The sequence below is a fragment of the Papilio polytes genome, unplaced genomic scaffold, assembly GCF_000836215.1.
Source record: "Papilio polytes unplaced genomic scaffold, Ppol_1.0 DF823700.1, whole genome shotgun sequence".
Taxonomy (NCBI): domain Eukaryota; kingdom Metazoa; phylum Arthropoda; class Insecta; order Lepidoptera; family Papilionidae; genus Papilio; species Papilio polytes.
In genome coordinates this window covers 31,504-53,200 of record NW_013525504.1, presented here as the reverse complement: position 1 = coordinate 53,200, position 21,697 = coordinate 31,504, and the positions used below count along the sequence as shown (strand labels likewise).

The window sequence follows — 21,697 nt, the reverse complement described above, 5'->3', positions numbered from 1 at the left end:
TTATGTATTTATTTTTAATTTAATTGAATTGATTACTTTATTTTTAAAAAGATATAAAACCAGCCACATAAATCCTACTTGATTTAATGAGTGTTTATGCGAAAAGCAGAAAAAGAAAAAAAAGTCGAAATACACAAATGTCACTTTTCGAGAATATATTAAAACTTAGATTAGTGACATCTATCGAGGAAAATAAGCATTTTTAGTAGGTGTTGTAATGCAGAGAGATGGCGTTAGTAACTCAAAATGTTTCTTGACTAAAATGAAAAACATTCATTTCATTAATCTAATGCGATTATAATTTGTATTCCTATTTTATTTAGTTATTTGCTCAAAATTAATGAGTTTTTTAAGCAAATAACTAATTTAATCTGTGACTTGAAATGTGACAGTTACATAAAGTTCCGACGTAGGGATGTGCAAAGTATTTTTATATCGATTTCACGATTGGGTTTATTCGTGAGAAGTTTTTATCAATTACTACTTTTATGAAACACTTTAAAATACTGGTATATGTAACGTTTAATTATTAAAAAAAGATATTTGGAACATAACAACCATTAATGTCTTCTAACCTAGACCTAGAAAATCCGAAAACTACATTTTTAACCACATTACTATCACGTTTACGTTGATGCTTAATTTTTCCTATTAGTATTTAACTGACTGTAAAAATTGATGCAAGTATCGATTAAAAAAGCCAAAGGCAACTGACAACACTATCTTAGTTCGTTAGCCAGTCAAGTCAACCGAGTCGATCGGTCAACGATACTTTATTGTTCAAAAAATGAGATAAACATTATCTTTGGGTGAAATTGCTACGAGTCTATTTGTGGAATTGAGTGTTTTCTTAAAGTGCAGGTAAAAATGACATCTACACCGCAGAAAGTGAACAATGTCCCAACTTCGACCGAAGGAGCCCTGGGCAATCGAAAAAAATCCCGTAACAGCAAGGGTTCGTACCTTACTAAATGGTTGGATAAAACTATGCGGCATATACAAGAGACTACAGCAAATACGAACCCGTATGATTCGTATGTCGCACCAAATTTAAATTGGCCGGTCAGTAATACACTTGGCTCCAATCACGAAATCTTTCGAAATAACATGTACAGTTATTTGCATGATCCAGTGCTGCCTACATCTTCGATGTATTACAACCCTCATGTGCACCCAGGGTACAATTCTGGATATCGTTGCATGCACCACTCTGAACAGACACATAGACCTAAATTAAGACGGAATGAGAATAAGGCCGAAGAAGTTTCTAGTGCGCCAATGGAGAATGTTGATAGTATGATAAGTCATAGCTACATGCCGAAAAATTCGGATAGTCAGGACTACACAAGTTTACCCCCAATTGTAACTTCTATAGGTGACACGAATTCTACAAGTGACTTAAACGTACCGAAGGAAGACTCAAATAATGCTCGAAGATACAGTGACCCATGTGTAAGAGGTTTGCCTGATGTAGCAAGACCAGCTAACGGTGACATAGATTCTGTGTCTGATGAGAGTTCTGATTTCTCTGAGAATGAAGTTGGAAGCCGTCTATTAGCTTGTCTCTTGGATCAAATAACAACATTAAAAGGGGCTAACGAAAAATTGAATAAAGAATTGCAGGAAACAAGAGGTATGTTCAATTTTGTAATTATTCTGTTTTAATTCAATTAAAATTTATATTTAGCTGACATTTGCTTTGATTTGTAAATATGAGGTTATCGGAAGACTAAGTTCTCTGATATATGTATACAATTGCTGTATAAAATTATAGACAAATATCCAAACTTTGTCTGTTTGCCAAAATACTCGAACGTGTTAATCACAAGCAGGTTTATAGTGCGCTCCAAGTTGATACCATATACACAGACTACTGCAAGGCTTTTGATAGAATAGACCATTTAAAATTGCTGCAAGAGCTCCGGAAAGCCGGTATACACGGCAGTCTGCTTAGATGGTTTACATCTTATGTATCCAACTGCTCACAAGCTGTTGTGCTCAATGGTTACATGTCAACATGGATGTCTATTCCCTCGGGTATCCCTCAGGGATCTATATTAGGACCGTTGCTATTTGTTCTTTTTATCAATGACATAAGTCCATCATTCGAAATTCCTTTGAAATTCCGAAAAAAAAAACAGCAATCTTCTGAAATTAATATTTCTTGTGTAATTTAAGTTAAATACATAGATATAAAGTATTACATTTTGTAAAAATGTGATGTCACAAGTTTTGTGATCCTTTCCCACCCCTTTTTTCATAATAGGGTTGTGGACATATTAAGTCAGTGACATCTTTGTTTTCTTATTATTAATATCATTTAGTAACAATAATAAGTGATTCATAAACATCTATATCTTAATGCATTAAAATAAACTTGAATTGTGAAGGTTATTGTCGCCTCCCACATCACAATATGGCCATAAAAATATTTAAACAACATCCAATATACATAAATACCAATACAATAACTTCAAAGAGATCTTTTGTTATATCTTATTTGTAATATGTTTTTAAATAAATCATAGTTTTGTAAATTTTGTATTGATTAAAACAAATTGTTTTAATCATTACCTCAATGGATTCTCTATATATAATCAAGCTAATAACAATAAGAACTATTATTATACAGATTTGTGAATCTATTAACAATTTAGTTGACATTTTATTCACTTACTACCTTTTGTCCGCGACTCCATCCCAGTGGAATTAAAAAAAAAAACTTAGTAGCCTATGTGTTCTTCCAGATTATCCTCTATGTATATGCCAAATTTAATCAAAATCTGTTTAGCTGTTTACACTACAAACTCTCATCATCATCCACTTGCCCCCCTTATGGAGGGTCGGCACAGTATGTGCTGCTCTTCCATACATCTCTATCAGCCGTCATATCTGAATCCACTTCTTTCTTAAGCATATCCTCTTTCACACAATCGATCCATACTTTACAAACTCTAACAAACATAAATCCATCCATCCATCCCTCTAAATTTTCGCATTTATAATATTAGTATTAGTATGATAGAATTGAGTAAACTCATGAAATTTTATAATTATTTACTAAAAACAATAATATTTCTATTAACATTACAATATAAATAACTAGGAATTATTAAGAAATAAGCCAGTGTCTTGGATAAGGTATGCAGTAATCCATTTACTTTACATATATCATTTATTGGATTACAAGATATTTTAATTGATTGGAATTCATATACTTTTCTTTTTCTTCAAATGAAATGTTGTATGAAAGAGTTTTTTTTTAGCTTTATTTAATCACTAGCTTTCGCCCGCGACTCCGTCCCCGAGGAATTAATTAAAATCAAAAGGAAATAGCCTATGTGTTTTCCCAGACTTTCCTTTGCATCTATGCAAAATTTCATTGAGATCCGTTCAGAAGTTTAGGCTACAAAATCTAACATACATCCATTCATCTAAACTTTCGCATTTGTAATATTAGTAAGGTTTTATCTTAATTTTTGGTAGCATTATAACATATGTCCTTATTATGTTTTATTCTTTAAGATTCCGTAAAAAAATTTTAAATGTAGTATTAATATTTCCAGCGGAACTAGAAGCAATGCGACATCAAACTGCATTCATACAGAATGCTTCAAGCACAAATCTCGGAGCTATGGGGAGTCCTCTTAACAACAATGGTATGTACAATTTAAACAACAACTTGAAGAATAATATTGTGTGTATACTTCTCGGTGTTTCCTGTTGGGCTGATTGGCTTAATGATCAACCCAAAGGATGTTTCTCCATTTGGCTCTCGGTATCCATGCCCAATGGGAAACAACTATGTTTCTGTTTCGAGAACCCAATAGCATTCATTGCATGACAGCTGTAAAGTTAAATGCCTAATGTATCAAATTCATTCCGATTTATTTTTAATGAAACGATGATGAAATGTGATGGGAATCATTTAGTTCGATTCTTTTTATCGTTTTTTTATATGTTTGAATAAGTTTAGGCAATTTTAGATTTATGTTATCTCATATGTTCATATATACAAAGTAGAAAGTAATTATTTTCATAAACTTATATCTTATTGCGTATTTTATCTTTATTATCTTTCTATATTGATTTCATTACCAAATAACTGAAATTTTATACTTACTAGATAATTTGATATCCATTGTGATACTCTCTACGTTTATTTGACCTCGAAAGATACACGCCAAGTGGCCTTATCAATCTTCGCACGAGATTACACGATCTAGTAAAATTTATAAAGTAAGATATACCAAAAATGCATTTTTTTCATATAATAGACCAGTTCTCATGCTTTTTCTTCATTTTATGTTTTTATGAACGCCTGAAAACCTCTTCAAATCGTAAACCCTTACAGCGCGTACATCTTTGACTAGACTATTGAACTTTTTACTCGCGTTTTGATTCCTATGAGTTTATGGAGGTGCGCACACTACTCTATTTTAACTGTGCAACTAAACAATTGAATGGACTGCGAAACAATCGACAATCGCACAACAGTTTTGCGATAGTTTTGTCAAAGATTTGCACCCGCTCTTAACGAGACTAACATATTGAAACATTTTCATGCAATGTATTTTTTACAAGTAATACAGAATTTTAATCATGTTGGAATCATTAGAACTGAAATACCAAAGATTACAAATATTATCTAGCGATTACGTCATCGTAAATTTTTCAAGGACGTTGTTTTGACTCAGCGAAAAGGTTTATAGATATACTTCTTAAATTTTATGTGAATTTTCAGATTTATAAGACTATTTTCACCTTCGCCATTTTGACCCTCTTTTAAATCAAATATACGTGATATAATCTAAATAATAACGGTAAATATTGTGATGAAACAATTGAATAAAGGTGAAAAAAGGTCGTCAGATTTACTTCCTTGTTGAAAAAGGGTTTTAGTCAGAAAAAAGACGTTCAAGTATAATTAAAACAAACAGGAAATAACATTTACTTACAAGTAAATTAAACTAAATATATTCAACGTATTAAAGTTGCGAATTTCCGTATTACTTTGTATTGATTCTTGATGAAATTTTTGGGAATAAGATAAATGAAACTTTATTGTGAGAGTGCGTAATAACTGTTTATTTGCATCTATCGACATAGGTATTATTCCACACATGTAATTGTATGTACCAACCATATTATCTTTAAATATAAATAGATTCCTTGCAATTATCCTCTTTTGTTGTGGGATTCAACTGACATTTGTATTGACACATTGTGAAAATGTAAAAGACAAAACGCTACACACGTTCAGTTCAATTGTACAATTACAGTTTTGCCTACAAACGCACAGTTTTAACTCAATACTTCGACTGTGCTAAAACTGTCTAGGAGCGGAGCATATGTAGTATCGCTTTACGTTATTCATTTATTTTTGGCAACTTCGTCCCAGTGAAATTATAAAGAAGAAATTTAGTCTATTACTCAATGATAACGTAGTTTTTTAGTGTTCAAAGTTTTTTTTTAAATCAGCCCAGTACTGTTTGAGTTATTTCAACCAAATCTGTTCTATTTATAATACTAGTTAAGATTATGCTTTCTGGAAAAATTATAGTAAGACATTAGTACCAAGAGTTTCTTCAGCTGTCAACATGTACAATATGATGTTATTTTGTTCTTTAGAATGCAGATAAAAAATATGTTTCTGTACAGGTGCGATGACAGTGGAAATTCACAGACAGTCGTTTCATAAACACCGGAATCAACGACTTCTAATAAGTCTGCTTAACGCCTACTTAACGGTTACATGCATCGTGCATGATGTCACCGACTTACTTAGAAGGCTGTTACTAAATTTTATAACTTGACTAGCTTCTGTCTGCGTGGAATTTAAAATAGCAAAAGTAAATAGCCTATATGTTCTTCCAGATTATCCTCTACATCTATGTCAAATTTCATCCAAACCCGTTCAGCCGTTCAGGCTAGAAACTAACAAACATCCATCTAAACTTTTGCATTTATAATATTAGTAAGATTTACAGTTATTTTTTAAATTAACCGTAGTACCGGCCACTAATTTTAAAATAAATCACGTAATTACCAAGAAAAGTCCCACTTCCCAGTGAAAGCAGTCCCGTAACTTGAATTGGACAATAAAATGCAATGAAGTTATTTCCCGCGGATACTTGAAACAGTGCTTTCTCAGATGAACGTTCATTAAACGCACCAGTTTTTTGTTCCACATCAATGTGATATAAAACTTGTTACACACAGTGTTGCGATGAAGATAACTAGAAGAAATATTTTAATCAACTTTCGTATTTTTTTCTGTCTCAGCTATAAAAAAATCAATTATTAAAATGTTAAATGTTATTATACACTCATTATATAAACTTTAAAGAAATTTAATAATCCATACATATAATAAATACATGATGTATTTGTGTTGCTGATTACGAAAAACCAAGATGTTTGTTTGTCTGTCTGTCCAGAGGCTGTAGCGTTTGAGGGTACTTTGACGGGAAGATACTTGATACTCAAGAATGTAGGCTTCTTTTTTTAAAATCTGCGCTGACGAAGTCACGGGCGACCGCTAGTTTATTTATAGTTGTAGATTGGCGCCAAATGTGCTACAGACTTTACTGTTATCGAGATTAGAGTAGTATAAATCGCAACAATGAAGAATTATATTTTTTCCACGCCGGTCATTTCTATTGTAACAATGTTTTCCGTTGATTATTCTTATTGTGAGTGACTCTAAATCTGATAAAATTATTTATAACGTTCCAACTTTTCTAACACCTCGTTTACTCGTTATGATGTAGAAACTCGTAGGTACAGTAAGCTGCATGAAAATGTATACATGTAAAAGCATTTAGAAACTAAATACGTATACATGTTTTAGTTAATAGCGAGTATTCGTGGTTTAAAGCATGCTGGTGAACACATATTTTTGAAAATACTCATATTTTAAAAATTCATGAAGGAGTATTCGAGTTCCCGAAGTTTAAAAAGTAGATGGATTTGTGGATGAATGTTTATTAGACTTTGTAGCCTTAACGTCTGAATGGATCTGGATGAAATTTGGCATAGATGTAGAACATAATCTGGAAGAACACATAGGCTACTTACTTTTGTCTTTTTTATTCCACGCAGACGGAGTCGCGGGAGAAAACCAGTGTTTATACTTTATATATTTAGTAGCTGACTGTACGAAAATATTTGCGGTTAAATAGAGCGAGCATCTTTAAAGTGTTTATCAATTAAGTTTATATAAGTAAAGAAGCGATGTAACGTTGCGTGCAGCATGCGACCCGGATAACCTCGCCTGCTCGTTTGAGGGCAAGCAGATACAACTTGATTAATTAAAAGTTTCATTTAAATCTTCTTAGCGATCGCTTTGATTGCAGGTACAAGGATATCTAAGCCGTTAAGGGTTGCTGTGGCTGTTAGTTCGTTCAGAATTTATGTAAATCATACTAATACTCGTATTATAAATGCGAAAGTTTAGATGGATGGATGTTTGTTTGCTAGCGTAATTAGCCTAAATGGCTGAGCAGATTTCGATGAAATTTGGTATAGATGTAAAGGATAGTCCGGAGGAACACAAAGGGTCACTATTGTTTTTATTTTATTTCCACGCGGACAGATTCGCGGGCGAAAGCTAGTCGTATATAAACATAGATAATGACGTGAAATTAAAAAATATCACTTTATGCCGTTGACAGGGGGGCACTAGTTTTCTGTCATTATTTAGTTTGACTTATTCCCACCTGGTCAAATATCCTTGTCGGTCTATATTAGAAAACAAAACTAAGATGGATATATTTTCATACGTCACCATGGTTACCATAGCGTATGCACATTTCCATTGAGACAACTTAATACAAGCTACAAATCTACCTAATAAGGTTTTCACAAAAAGAATTCTAATCAGAATTATGAAATTATCCTTTCCATCACTATTACAAGTCTTCATTAGCAAGAAAAGGTCTCGCTTAAAGCATTTAATCAACCGTGCTGTAATTAAGCGGTTATTTCACTTTTTACATTCGTTTGGCGTAACGTAAGTTATTTTCACACAATTAAACGATCTATTGGATAACCATACTACTATTTAATTAAAATAAAATTAAAAAAATAATCTCTAAGGACTTGTCCCACCAAATTGTAAATTGTCTGATAACAATTCAACGTGTAAAATATTTGATGGATATCGGATTTTGTTACCTTATCTAACAGTGACGTCATTTTTAAGCTATCTGATCCTTTATCAGCCAGTGGAACCCTTAAACTCATGGAAATTACTATTCGAATATCACACTGTCATGAATACATCATTTGCCGGCTAAGAGTATTTTTGTTATAGCGTTTCAATGGATAATATCTCCAACAGTTAAGCAGCTACGTTGGATTTTATATTGAAATCAATAACTTTCTGGGCTAAATAACTCTGTGCGGTGTCCGATTCCAGTTTAATGTAGCGTTAAAATTAACATCAAGATTAAACCGTTTCTAATGAAACGATTCGAATCGGTTCCCGTTGATATCTCGCTGATTCCTACACTTTCGCTTGCTGTTGGATGTTACTTTTTATATTGTACTGTCTGTTGCTCGCGACTTCGTGCGCGTGAAATAAAAAAATGGAAACATAGTCTATGTTACTCACTGATAACGTAGCTTTTTAATGGTGAAATAATTTTTGAAATCGGCCCAGTAGTTTTTAAGTTATTTCATTATATACAAAAATACACATCCGTCCTCTTTATTATAATAGTTTAGACAAGCTGACCCGACAGTCAGACAACAGTCAGTACGATAACCTTTGTTAATGTGGAATAAGAAATATTCTTATAAGATAAATATAACGGCAGAATACTGAAACGCCATTTAAATGATAGGGCCACCTTTCTCCAAATTCCGTAGTTGACGTCTATCAGATTGTCAGCAGTTCTTGCGAAGGGAAGTATTTAAGATTCGTTTCAGTTTATAGTCGTTAGTCCATGCGTTATGCGTTCCTTAACCACTATCTACCCCGGATTCCAAAGTGATCATCATAGTTAACGACGTTACCTAGTTGAGGGTATATAGTTTGAGGAATATATTCACATTATCACTAAAATATTGTAAAAGGACTATCAGAAAATAGTTTTGGATTAGCATTCAGGTTTTAACTAAGCATAATAGTGTGATTTTAGTCCCTTTCCCTTTCCACCCTTTTCTTAAGAGGAAAGGAGGGGAGGGAAAAGTGAACTTGACAGTGGAGGAGACGCATAAGAAGGGGAAATGTCCTCTTTATGTGCGTCTCCTCCTCCGTCAAGTAAGTTAGGCAACGCATCTGCAATTTCGGATGTTTATGGGCAATGGTCGCTTTCCATTTCTGTGGATTCAGGTGGCCGCTTGCTCTTTTGCCACCTTATATTATAAAAAAAAATAACATGGGTTCTATCCACAGGGCTTCTTAACGGCCAGTACCCCCCGGGACTCCTAACAGACCTCGTGCGAGAGATCCGAGATGCCGCACGTTTGAGAGAAGAGGCGCTCTACACCAGGGTACGAGCTATGGTGCTGGAGAGGGTCGATGTAAGTTGATATTTAGAGAAATATCCTAATCATTTTTACACCTACCAAATGAATATAAAAAAAAAATCATAAATTTGTAAGGATACTAACTAGCAAGATACATGTCTACCACCTATTTGTATTAGATATATATTCTTTTATTACGTACATTCAAAGTCGTTGCGCGTATTTTTAACTTGGGTTTGACTCCGGCAGTGGAAATATTGGCCCAACTCCAACACCGTGCAATGCCGACACACCTTTACTTTGCAGTATAATATTTGCGCAGTAATGTTCTATACAGATTTAGGACAAATATTTTTAGGCTAACGCTATATAATATCATCATCCACTTGCCCTTATCCCTTATGGAGGGTCGGCACAGTATGTGCTGCTCTTCCATACATCTCTATCAGCCGTCATATCTGAATCCACTCCTTTCTTAAGCATATCCTCTTTCACACAATCCATCCATACTTTCTTCGGTCTTCCTCTTCCTTTGTAGCCATCCACATTCAATCTTAACACTTTCTGGTTTATGTCCCCATCATTTCGTCGCATAACATGTCCATACCACGCTAACCTTTTGCTTCTCAATTTCTCCACCACTGGTGCTACTTTCAAACTTCCTCTAATGTACACATTCTTAACTTTATCCATTCTTGTCACACCACACATCCATCTTAACATACGCATCTCAGCCACATGCAATCTCTTTTCATCCGCAACTTTGGTGGGCCAACATTCAGATCCATACAATACGACAGGTCTTATGATGGACTTGTAGATCTGTCCCTTAAGCCTAAGAGGCATTCTTGGATCACAAGTCACACCAGTAACCTGTCGCCATTTCATCCAACCTGCATTTATTCGGCTTTTTACGTCTCGGTCAACGCCACCGTCGGACTGGACTAGAGAACCGAGGTACTTAAAGTCGGAGCAGGTTGGTAGAGGCACACCATTTAAGGCGATTGGAGAGAAGCTGGTCGGACCGCCAAAATCGCAAAACAAATGTTCAGTTTTAGTCCTGCTAATTTTAAGACCAGCTCCCTCCAATTTAACCCGCCATTCTTCCAACCTGCTCTGTACCTCGCATTCATCCTCCCCGACAAGCACGATGTCATCGGCATAAAGCATACACCAGGGTGCCTCCTCCTGTATGTTTGATGTCAAAGCATCCATTACCAGGAGGAACAGATACGGGCTTAAAGCCGACCCCTGGTGTAAACCCACCGAGACACCGAACCTGTCACTATCGCCAGCAGCGGACCGGACGTATGTACTGGCTCGCCAGTACATGGCCTGAATAAGCTGCAGGTATTTCCCAGGCACTCCTTTTACTTTCAAAGCCCACCACAAAACATCCCTCGGAACCCTATCATACGCCTTTTCGAGGTCTACGAACACCATGTGCAGGTTCTTATGCACACGCCTAAATTTTTCGCACAGCTGGCGAATGGCAAAAATGGCGTCCGTAGTCCCCCGACCTGGCGTAAATCCGAATTGGTTCCGAGATACCTCACTTTCTTCCCTGATTCTTGCATCTACCACTCTTTCCCAAGCTTTCATACTGTGTGACATGAGCTTTATTCCTCTATAGTTGTTACAGTCCTGCACATCCCCCTTGTTCTTATAAATGGGTACCAGCTCGCTACCGCACCACTCGTCTGGGATTACCTCTTCCTGTAACAACTTATTGAAGAATAAAGTCAGCCACACCCATCCATCCGACTTTAGCAGCTTCCATACTTCCACTGGTATTCCATCCGGCCCTACGGCCTTTCCGTTCTTCATACCTTGCACTGCTTTCTTTACCTCATCCACACTAATCTCTTTCACCATACCAATATTAACAGGTATGTTTTCCAACACCCCACTCAAAACATTCTCTTCGTTCATCAGTTTTTCAAAATATTCCTTCCATCGCTTTTTAATATCATCATCATTCATCAATACCTTTCCTACATCGTCTTTTATGCATCTAATATTGTTTATGTCTCTTCCACTTCTTTCTCTTTCTCTTGCTATACGGAACAGATGTTTTTGTCCCGGCGGGCTATCCAGAGATTCGTATAATTTGTTTTGCGCCTGTGCCCTAGTAATTGCAATTGTTTTTTTAGCACATCGCTTACAATTCTTATATTCTTCTCTTTTACTCTCTTTCAAATCTCTATCATTCTAACGCTAACGCTATATAATAATTGGACTTTTATAACGGTCGCTGTATTAATTTGCTTGTATCAAGTTGTTATAATAATTTTGTAATAAAATCTTATTTTATTTCCAGAATAGCTACTCGTCCACAGAGTCGAAAAAGTCTGAAAGAACAATTGAAGATTTAAAGGTACGTACTTTGTTTAAACGCCATCTATCTGTGGAAGTATAGAAAGTTAATTTTGAATTGGTTTCAAGCGCTATCTATACGATACTTCCATAACTACGAGGTTGAAGGTCTATTACCTTATGTTCCTTGTGTTCGTAAAGATGGCGTTGTAAATAAAAAATGTGACTACGAAAATTGATAGTTTCGGAAATATCCAATAGTTGTCGCTGTTTACAATTCCTAAACAATTTTTGTATTTTCATAAATCTGTTTCAATTATATTTCAAAAGGTTTCATTTTCTTTTTTTTTTTCGAATATCCTGAAAATCTTTATCTGCAAATATATCTGTTAAATAATGTTTCATTGTTTTAATTACTCTTTAATAATTTTGTTATTAAATTAAAATGCAATTTTAGAAAATCCTGTCCTTAGAAAGTTCTGTACCGAGATATTTGTAAGACTTACAATGTTATGTGTGTGATGTGGTCTTATAAAAAGTTATTATTTATGATTTTTTTACGCAATGTGTTTTGTACCCTTGATCTAGTATTCTGCTATCCGGGGTGACTATAAATAACATTTTGCGTGTTTCTTTAAGTTTTTCGATTCGGTAGTATTAAATAGTGTTTGCGTAGCGCGCTGGGTGGTCCGCTCGAGGGCCCTCGACGCCTTCCCCGTTCCTTTACGTCACACCTACTACGTACCTGTTTGTTTGCGTCACGCGAAATGTCGGGTGACCATGTTATACGTGAAGTTGGGATTTTATTTTATTTGTTATTTTTTATTGTTTATTTGAATCTATTATATTTTTTTGACTGTGGAATGTTTTCTAACATGATAGATTTCCTGATTTTTAGATCGACTGAGAGGAGATTAATAATCAATAATGCGTTGGTATTATCTTGTAACATGATAATGAGAAGGAATGAATCGCATGTAACAAGAAGAAGGTTAGTTTTAATGTGGAGAGGTATACCGGTAGAGGTGAGGTAGACGTAGAAAGAGATGGATGGATTGTGTGAAAGGTGACAAGATCAAGGGAGTGGTGACTGAGATGACGGATGATAGAGGTATTTGGAGGACGAAAATCCGGTGCGCTAACCCTACAGAAGTAGGATAAGGTAGGGAAGATAAATGCGTTGGTTTTAATCTGTACGTCCAAAGCTACATATTAGGAACCTAAAGTACACTAATTTTGAAGGTGTCCTAATTTTCATATTTACTCGAACTGTCCATTAACCAGTCTTATTGGAATTAATTTCAAATTAAATATTGAATTACTATATGTGGTTTTCGTAAAAGATGCATGGTAACCTTGGCGACGGGCGATGTACACACCGAATATATGACGTTGCAAAACGGAATAATTTTATTGCTTATCATTCTAAAAATATAATTCCAAAGTCATTGCAGACACGTTGCAATTTTATATAGACTAGCTGTTGCTCCTAACTTCGTCTGCGTAGAATTTTAAAAAAGCAATTAGTCTATGTGTTCTCTCAGAATTTAATGACTAGTTTCAAATTTAATTTTACTGAATTTTTAAGTTCGACCTAAAATTATATTAATATTACGTAATTAATAATTACGAAATGTTTATTTTATCCTGTGTAATATTAGTTTTATTTGTTCTCTACTGAGTTAATTGACCTTTAGTAGCAACGGTAGAAAAGACGTCATTTGTTAAAAAAAATTGTTATTGAGAATTTGAGTGTGCAATTTGAAGGTTGTTGAAACCTTACATGTATAATATTTGAATGTGCCAGATGATAATCTTACTTATTCTTAGGTATTACTTTTTACTAGTATATTATCTGTGCTTCTTACTAATATGAATGCGTTTAGATTTATGGATGGATGTCTATTACTATGTGTCTCCAAAACGGCTTAGCGGATCAGAATTAGTCACAGATGTGAAACAAGTTTAGAATAATTAAGTTTTTTTAATACCTCAAGGTCGAAGTTGCGGATCAAAACTAGTATATAAAAGATGACTGTGGTGTTTTAAGGTTACATGGAACCGAAGGCAACTGAGATATTCGACTTAAAACGTCATACCGGTACACGATTCGGAATATTCGTTTACTCGTTGGTATATCCGAGGGGCAGGTGACGTCACGGCTAGGGTGGCGCCACGCTGCAGCCATCCACTTACATCTGCCAATATTTGCCCAGCACCCCGCCCCGCGCCGCCCGCACCCCGCGCCGCGCCCCTCACGCACCCCGTTCATATTTCAAATGCTCCGATGTGGGGACGCTAAAGACTACAAAATACCAAAGTTATGCGGACCTACTGTCACACCGAAGCTTATTTTAGATTCGTAAAATTCAATATGAATGCAAATCTTGGGCGTAGATAACGAGAATTGGTCTTACTATGAAGATTTGTTTTAGATTTGTTTTAGACATTTTAGATTTACAGTCGATATTTTAAGTCCAATTTAAGGCGTTACAGTAACTAAAAGTTTTGGTTTTCATTCTACGATAATGTTCATTTTTGGACCAATATATGAATTTATACATACAATTTTTTCACTACGGTGTGATAGACAGTCCTATCTAGTCATACGAATGCCCTCGCGTACAATCGATGCGTGCGCCTGCCGACCGTGCTCTGTTCTGGTGATTTTATAATCCCGCCTCGACATCGACTGCCATATGCTTTGTGCTATGTACACTGAATATACTTTGTACTAGCTGTTGCTCGCGACTTAGCCCATGTGAAATTTAAAAAAAAATAGCCTATGTTACTCAGAGATAAAGTAGCGTTTTAACAATGAAAGAATGTTTGAAATCGGCCCAGTAGTTTTTGAGTTATTCCAATACATACAAAAATACAAATCTTTCCTTTTTTATATTAGTATAATTATACGTACATTTGAATACTTGTAAAGGACAGTTGAAGTTGAACAGTAAATGCAAAACTGTTAAAGCATCCAACTTCTTTACCAATAAAATTATCTTTTATTATCTGTTGCCAGCGTCTTCGTCCGTCTGGATATCACTTAGTTCTTAGAGCGCGTACACCTTTGACTAAAGTATCGCACAATTGTTTAGTTGTGCTTTGATTCCTACGAGCTTAGAGGTGCGTACACTACTCGATTTTAGTTGTGCAACTAAACAGTTGAGTTAGCTGCGAAACAATCGACAATCGCAACTCAGTTGTGCGATAGTTTAGTCAAAGGTGTGCGCCCACTTTTACATATCAACTCTTTCATATTAAGTTTATGATAACAATAATAATGTTTTGTAAGAATCAGTGAACTTGCATATTCCTAAAATACTTGAAATTAGCAACAATATCTGTCGTCAAGAGATGTATTGACACAACTAACACTCGAAAGGCGTACCAGCTAATTTTGTTTGTTCCGGCGCGTGTGTACCTCCGTCGACATTGCACCACCACATACAGACTGCAGGGAAATGGTTAAGATTTCACTTAATACATGTCCAATGTTACTTGAATACAGATAACCCCGGGTGTCCATTAATTCACGGTCATTTTCCCCTCATACTTGTAATATTCACGCCGAAACGATGTGAACGTAAATTTCAGTATAACATTTTATAAATCTTCTTCAACCTTTCCCGTGCTATCGAAACCCATTTGGCCACTAACGAATAATACAAACATAATACCAATAATCTACTTAAGCGTTCCGTTAAAGCGAAGCCGTACCGGTACTTAGTTAGACGGCTGGTGGTGCATTTAGCGCGTTTGGGGCATTAAGGAGATAGTGCTAAGCGACTCGGCGGGATGTTTTTGCACCTCAATTAACTTATTACGGGCACCGCTCGCGGTAAGAGCGCTAATGGGCCGGACAAACTTGCCGTGAGTGCGCGCCCACGCATCTCTTATGGCATTTACAGGGTTAAGATTTGAACGTATATAGTATATTAGTATAGTGGTGGATGAATTTATATAACACTAGCCTTTGCATGCGAATCCATTCGCGTGGAATTTAAAAAAAAAGTGTTCTTACAGACTATGTTCTACATCTATGCCTAATTTCTTTGAGATCTGTTTAGTAGTTTAGGCTATAAACTCTAACAAATATCCATCTATCTATCTAAACTTTTTTAATATTATAAACTTTATAGTTTTTGAAGGATTTATTATTTTCATATTAGGAAATTTGAAGAATACTTTATAATAAAAACTATCTTCTTCATATATCAGATTAATCTGTTGCCAACAAATTACCGTTAATAAAAAACTGATACCATAGATAAAAAAGCGTTTGTTCCGGTGACGTTGAATCAGCTAATTGTTTGTACTACGTTGTCACAGAGCGCTCTCCGCGCAGCGGACGCTGACAGTCGACGTATGATGGATCGCGTCGCCAAGCTCGAGGAGGACGTGCGGCTGTTGAGGGTCAAAGAGTAAGTTTATGGTCAAAGAGAAAATGTTATGGCATTCCTCGTATTCTGCTGATTTATTTAACACTAAGCTTCCTAACATGCAATTTAAGCAATAAATTGTTTAATTGTCCGAGTCTCTAGCCACTTATATCACACTAGCTTTCTCCCGCGACTCCATCCGCGTGGAATTAACTAAAAAACAAAGAAAAGTGGGTAGCCTATGTGTTCTTCTAGACTATCCTCTACATCTATATCAAATTTCATAATTGGAGATTATAGATAACTTTTTGTTTTGATTTACATAATATAATTTACCTTTTTACAGATCTGATACTGAGAACAGAATAACGAACGGCAATGTTGAGGATGCGGAGACAGAACGCTTACGTCTGCGCAAAGAAATCGAGAACATTCGAAAAGCAAAGCAAAGTTCCGACGAACATGCTCTCAAGTGAGACAAACTTATATTGCTTGACGATTCCTTACCAAAAATGTACCAAATAGTTTATTTCTTTGCCTTTAGTTCCTTTAGTTTTAGTATTTTGACGGAGAATTTTTATAATTCTAAACTATCGTAAACATGCTTTTATTATTGTATGTGTTCTTTGTGGGGTTTGTGTTTATTTCATTGCTAATAGTAATATAGCTTTTCTTCGTTCTTGTATTGTTGACAAAATTAAATAAATAACAATGACTAAGATCGCTTGATATCTATTCTTTCTCAATTTCGTAAACGCACTCTAGGTATCTTCGCAAACTACTTTCCGAGCACTCCATACTTTCCGCTTTATTAGCTAATTGAAGTAGTTACGGATCTTTTGACATGCTAAGCAGCGCTTCACTTGCAGACTGGAACGTCTAGTTACACAGCTGCGATCCAAATTCACCGGCATCCAGACTACAAACGGTCCCGAATCGCTCCCGAGCGAATCCGAACACGATACGAACGCGCGCATTCGCCGAACGAGCGGCAACTCGAGCAACAATTCCACGGTCGTCTTCGGACCTGTAACAGATTTGTAGCGAACGGAGTGTATCCAGATCGTGTACGCGCTTACCACGGATCTTTTGATATCAATTTATTCTAGAATCTTCTAAGCGCGTATATAAGGTCTGAAGACCTTGTGAGACTCTGGTTTTAAGTGTTTGATTTTTAATGATTGGTGTGTTATGTCCAATATATTCGACACATAAGATACGAATCTCATATCTCATAGTTTATATCCATAAGTACATACGTTAATACATTTTATATATGTAATCGATAATATTTTGTTGTGTAGCTGATTTCATCGGTGGTTTATTTGCTCATATTTGCAACCGTTGTGATTTCGTTGTCTCAAAATTATAAAGGTGCTTTTTGTATGTCTTTCTTGTAAGTATTAAATGTTCGTTACGAAATACATTATTACCCTGATGTTTATTTTGCATATTTTATTTGTGTATGATATTTGCTGTCACATTTGTGCTCATAGAATCTAGCGCTTTGCGTTTTGTTGGTTTTTACAATTCTTGTCCAATTCGCTTTTGACACCTTCCAGTATAATTATGTTATATTTGATATCTCTAATAAGATTTGTCTATCAATGTTTTTTCAAGTTTCAGTTTTGTTAAAACGCCCACCGGCGTCAATATTTTGATCTTTTTGTTGGTTTTTTAAATGTCATATTATCTTCAATATTAATACAATCAGTTAGTGCTGGATTTTATTTGGATTTTTGATATTAAGTAAATGATTATCGGATATTTCCGTGATTTTTCTTCGAGGTGTTAAATTTACTAATAATTTTGTTTTGTGTAATTACCGTTTTGTTCCTTTTTGTACTTAATGCTATACAAATGGAAAATTTTACATTAACAATTTTTTTTTAATTCTATTCCGTTAACAGTCGGTTCTCACTTTTACAAGAATATTGTTACCCTTGTTTTTAATTACGGGAAATACAAAGGTGACATTTTGTGTTAATAAAATTGTAATATTGAAGTAGTTTTTTTTTGTAGACGACTTATGTTTTTTTTAAAAAAACTATGTGATATTGTAACATTTTCCATAGTTTCTAATATCTTGTTTTGTGTCTTGTTCAACGCTGTGTTTGATTCGCACGAATTTGTCTTTTCCATGTGATAATTGTTTGCTTTGTGTGGCTTTGACTGTTATCTAACGTTTATATAAGTGAGAATCGGTGAAAGTTTTTATAACAGTTATCTTAAAAATTATTCTTAAAATGTGATATAATTTTTAAATTTTTTGTAAGGAAATGATTCGGATTAAATTTAAAATAAATTTGCACGTAACTTTCAAAATAAGCCTTCACTTAAATGTTTATGTATATCGGAATTGTTAGGCCATGTTTGATAATTCTAGTAAATTAAAAAAAAAATGAAAATAGGGAATTGTAACATATAATTTGACCTAACATAAACGTGATTTTCAAGCACACTTTGCTTTTAAGTTAGTTAGGGTGTTAACTTAAATGTAACGAATTTGACTTAGTATTAAGATTTCGAACGCACTACGTCACTTATTGGTAGTTTTTGCCAGGAACTTGTACAGAAACATGTTTAAATCTCTCTTATTCTCTTAAAAGAACAAAGGCGGAGATAAGAATTGTACATTTTGACGGAACTTGCCCTTGATTATTTTACGAACAAAGTGTGAATTGTAGGCTTTAATCAGATGATGTCATACTTGTATGGAATCGGTTTGAGGTTATATTTCATACTTTTGAATTTCTAAGTTTTATAGGTGGCTTTTTTTAACAAATGTTGCCGCACGTTTTATGATGGTTGGTTTGATAAAATCTTTGTTTTTTGTTTAAAAATACGATTATTAGAAAAAAATTTAATACATATAGTAGAAATACGAAAAAGGAGTACATTTTTCATAACAATTTTTACAAAATTATATTGAATCATGTTTGTAATAATAAATTGTTATAAAATTATTGTATTAACATTTGCGTCTATTACATTTGTAATTCTGTTAGTTTTTTTGATAATGTAACACAATCACTGTAATTCAGTAATAATTTCCTAAACAGGTGCTTTAATATCTTAAATTGATAAGGAAATTACTTTATTGATTAAAAATTGACTCGGTTTTCATTTGGCCTAAAACACTAACCACCGATTTCACTCTTAGTATAGACTGATTTACTAATTTATTAAATTAAAATAAGTATCATACCAAAATGTAATTTTAGAACTATAATCGATAATAATAAGACTTAGGAATATTGTTACTAGGAAATTATTATTTAAACAATTGGATAGAATTTAAATGCAATTGTTTTGATTTGATACAATTAATATCGTTAAGTCCCTTTTCAATCTCAATTTTTTTATATCTAAATTTAATTTCAAATATTTTGGTCGAAACATTTTAGTCCTTGCTTAGAAGTAGGTATAGCAGAGAGTATGCGACGGAACTACGCAACGCGACTATCCTGGACCCCAGTCTTCTTTCTTGTCCTATGTCCCCAAAGTGAGGTAGAGGACGTCCACAGCCGCCAGCTCGTTCTATCCTGGGCTCTGCGTTTTGTTTCAGGCCATGACAGCCCGATTGCCTTCAAATGTTTTGTAGCGCAGTTATATTTCAAAATTATCATATTTTCAGTTTACTTTTCCCTTTTTTCTATTATAGCTAATTTAACTGTTATCTTCTGATCTAATTTTTTTATCCCCTTTCGTATACTAAAGTATAGATTTGTGGTGTTTTTCAATACTCTGTAGTAACTAAAGTGTTTTCTTGATTGACTCTAGATGTTTACATTTAGTTATCAAATGTATTTTGCATTTAAATTCTATCAAGTTTTACAATAATATTGTAGTTTGGAGACGATGCTTGCAGATCTCGTGTTCAGTAGAGACCAAAGTCGGGGAGTTTTAGATACTCAATAAGATGCGGCATTTGATCCTTTAATATGGAGAAAAATAATTAATACAAACTGCTTTACAATGTTTACAGATAAAAACATGTGGAATATTGTGTCAGAGAGATTATTTATTGACTTTGACTTTGAAAAGACAGGACTTGTCAAACTCGCGCATTCCCCTATTTTCAATAATAACGAACAATGTTTTTCTTAATTATGAGCTTGTGTTGTATGTAAATTAAGTCAGTATACGTTAGACAGTAAGTACCTAATTGTCAGTATATGTTTACTACTTCCGCGGTTTGCATAGTCCTTTTCTCTATAGTCAAAGTTTATGTCAATGTTTCATTGCTGTGAACTCACAATTACTTCTATTGCCGTAAACTAAGTAAATGCATGTTTTTATTAATTAATTTTCTCGATGTATCTGGTTGTATAGGTTTAAAAAAAATTGGTGCCTTACATACGTAACGTTTCCGCCCATTTAGTGTAACACCTGTATTATAACTTGTGCCATTTTAGTGCTCTCGAGTGTACTTGCTAACTTTAAGGCCTGTCCCACCACTAGCTGATAGTCAGATAGCTAAAAATAACGTCACTGTCAGATAAGGTAACAAAATCCGATATTTCTATCACATATTTTACACGTTTAATTGTTATCAGACTAATTTACAATTTGGTAGGACAGGCCCTAAGTATTTTAAAGACAATGTCCAAGGTGCACTTCGTTCCACGCGTTTTAGCTATTTTTAAGAAGAAATAAAATCTAAGACCAGTTGTAAATCAGTTTTCTTTTGGGTTTACAGCTTTGACATTTATTTTAGGAATTCTGTTATGCATGTTTATGTATCAACAAAGATTATCTAATTCAAAGTATTTGTTGAAAGTGTGTTTATAATGTCAATATTAGATTTTTGATCTACCCAACCTTAGCTGTATGTCTTACATAATGTATAACTAATTAATAGATTAATATAAGTAACAGTACATATTTCTATTTATTCAACGTTATGTACTCGGGCGCCATTTTTTTTATTTCACATAATACTCATTTTAACGCAGTGGTTGCTTCGAATACTTTTTCATATTAATGTTATTCAATTTCTGGTGTAAAGAGGGTTTTTAATAAAATATACTGATTGTAAGTGTTGTTTTATTTTTAATGGTTATTATAGAGCATGTATGTATATATTTGTTCATACTGAAGCCTAAATAACTTCATAAATGAGTATTCGCCCGCGACTCCGTCTGCCTGAGAAATTAAAAAAAAAAGAAGTAGCCTATTCCTATCATTTACATCAATGCTAAATTTATCCGTTAAGCAGTTTAGGCTACAAACTAACAAACATCCATCCATCTATCTAATCTTTCGAAATTTATTATATTAGTAAGATTATTAATTGACTGTGACAGTTCTATCCGGTGAATTTAAACAAGGCATAATTCCTTTGCGTCACGAATTCCTTTATGCGTTAATAATGATCGGTTCAATTACGCCTTAACCCCACAATACCGAGTCTAATTTATTCTTGAGTGGGACAGCGGCGTATTGTTTCTATTATTTTTGAGCGTTTTCAATAAAAACAGTAAAAGCGCAAAGGGCGCGGTGACACGCGTCGGCACGTG

General features: G+C 34.4%; 1 protein-coding gene across 1 annotated transcript; it reads left to right on the top strand.

The window, feature by feature from the left end:
* Window positions 1–714: 714 nt before the first annotated feature.
* LOC106103854 lies at window positions 715–19,061 on the top strand. Its single transcript, XM_013283766.1, has 7 exons — window positions 715–1,633; window positions 3,567–3,659; window positions 9,404–9,531; window positions 11,798–11,854; window positions 16,126–16,217; window positions 16,522–16,647; window positions 17,045–19,061. The coding sequence occupies exons 1-7, from the start codon at window positions 868–870 to the stop codon at window positions 17,217–17,219; spliced, it is 1,437 nt and encodes a 478-aa protein (XP_013139220.1). The 5' UTR covers window positions 715–867; the 3' UTR covers window positions 17,220–19,061.
* The last annotated feature ends 2,636 nt before the right edge of the window (window positions 19,062–21,697 follow it).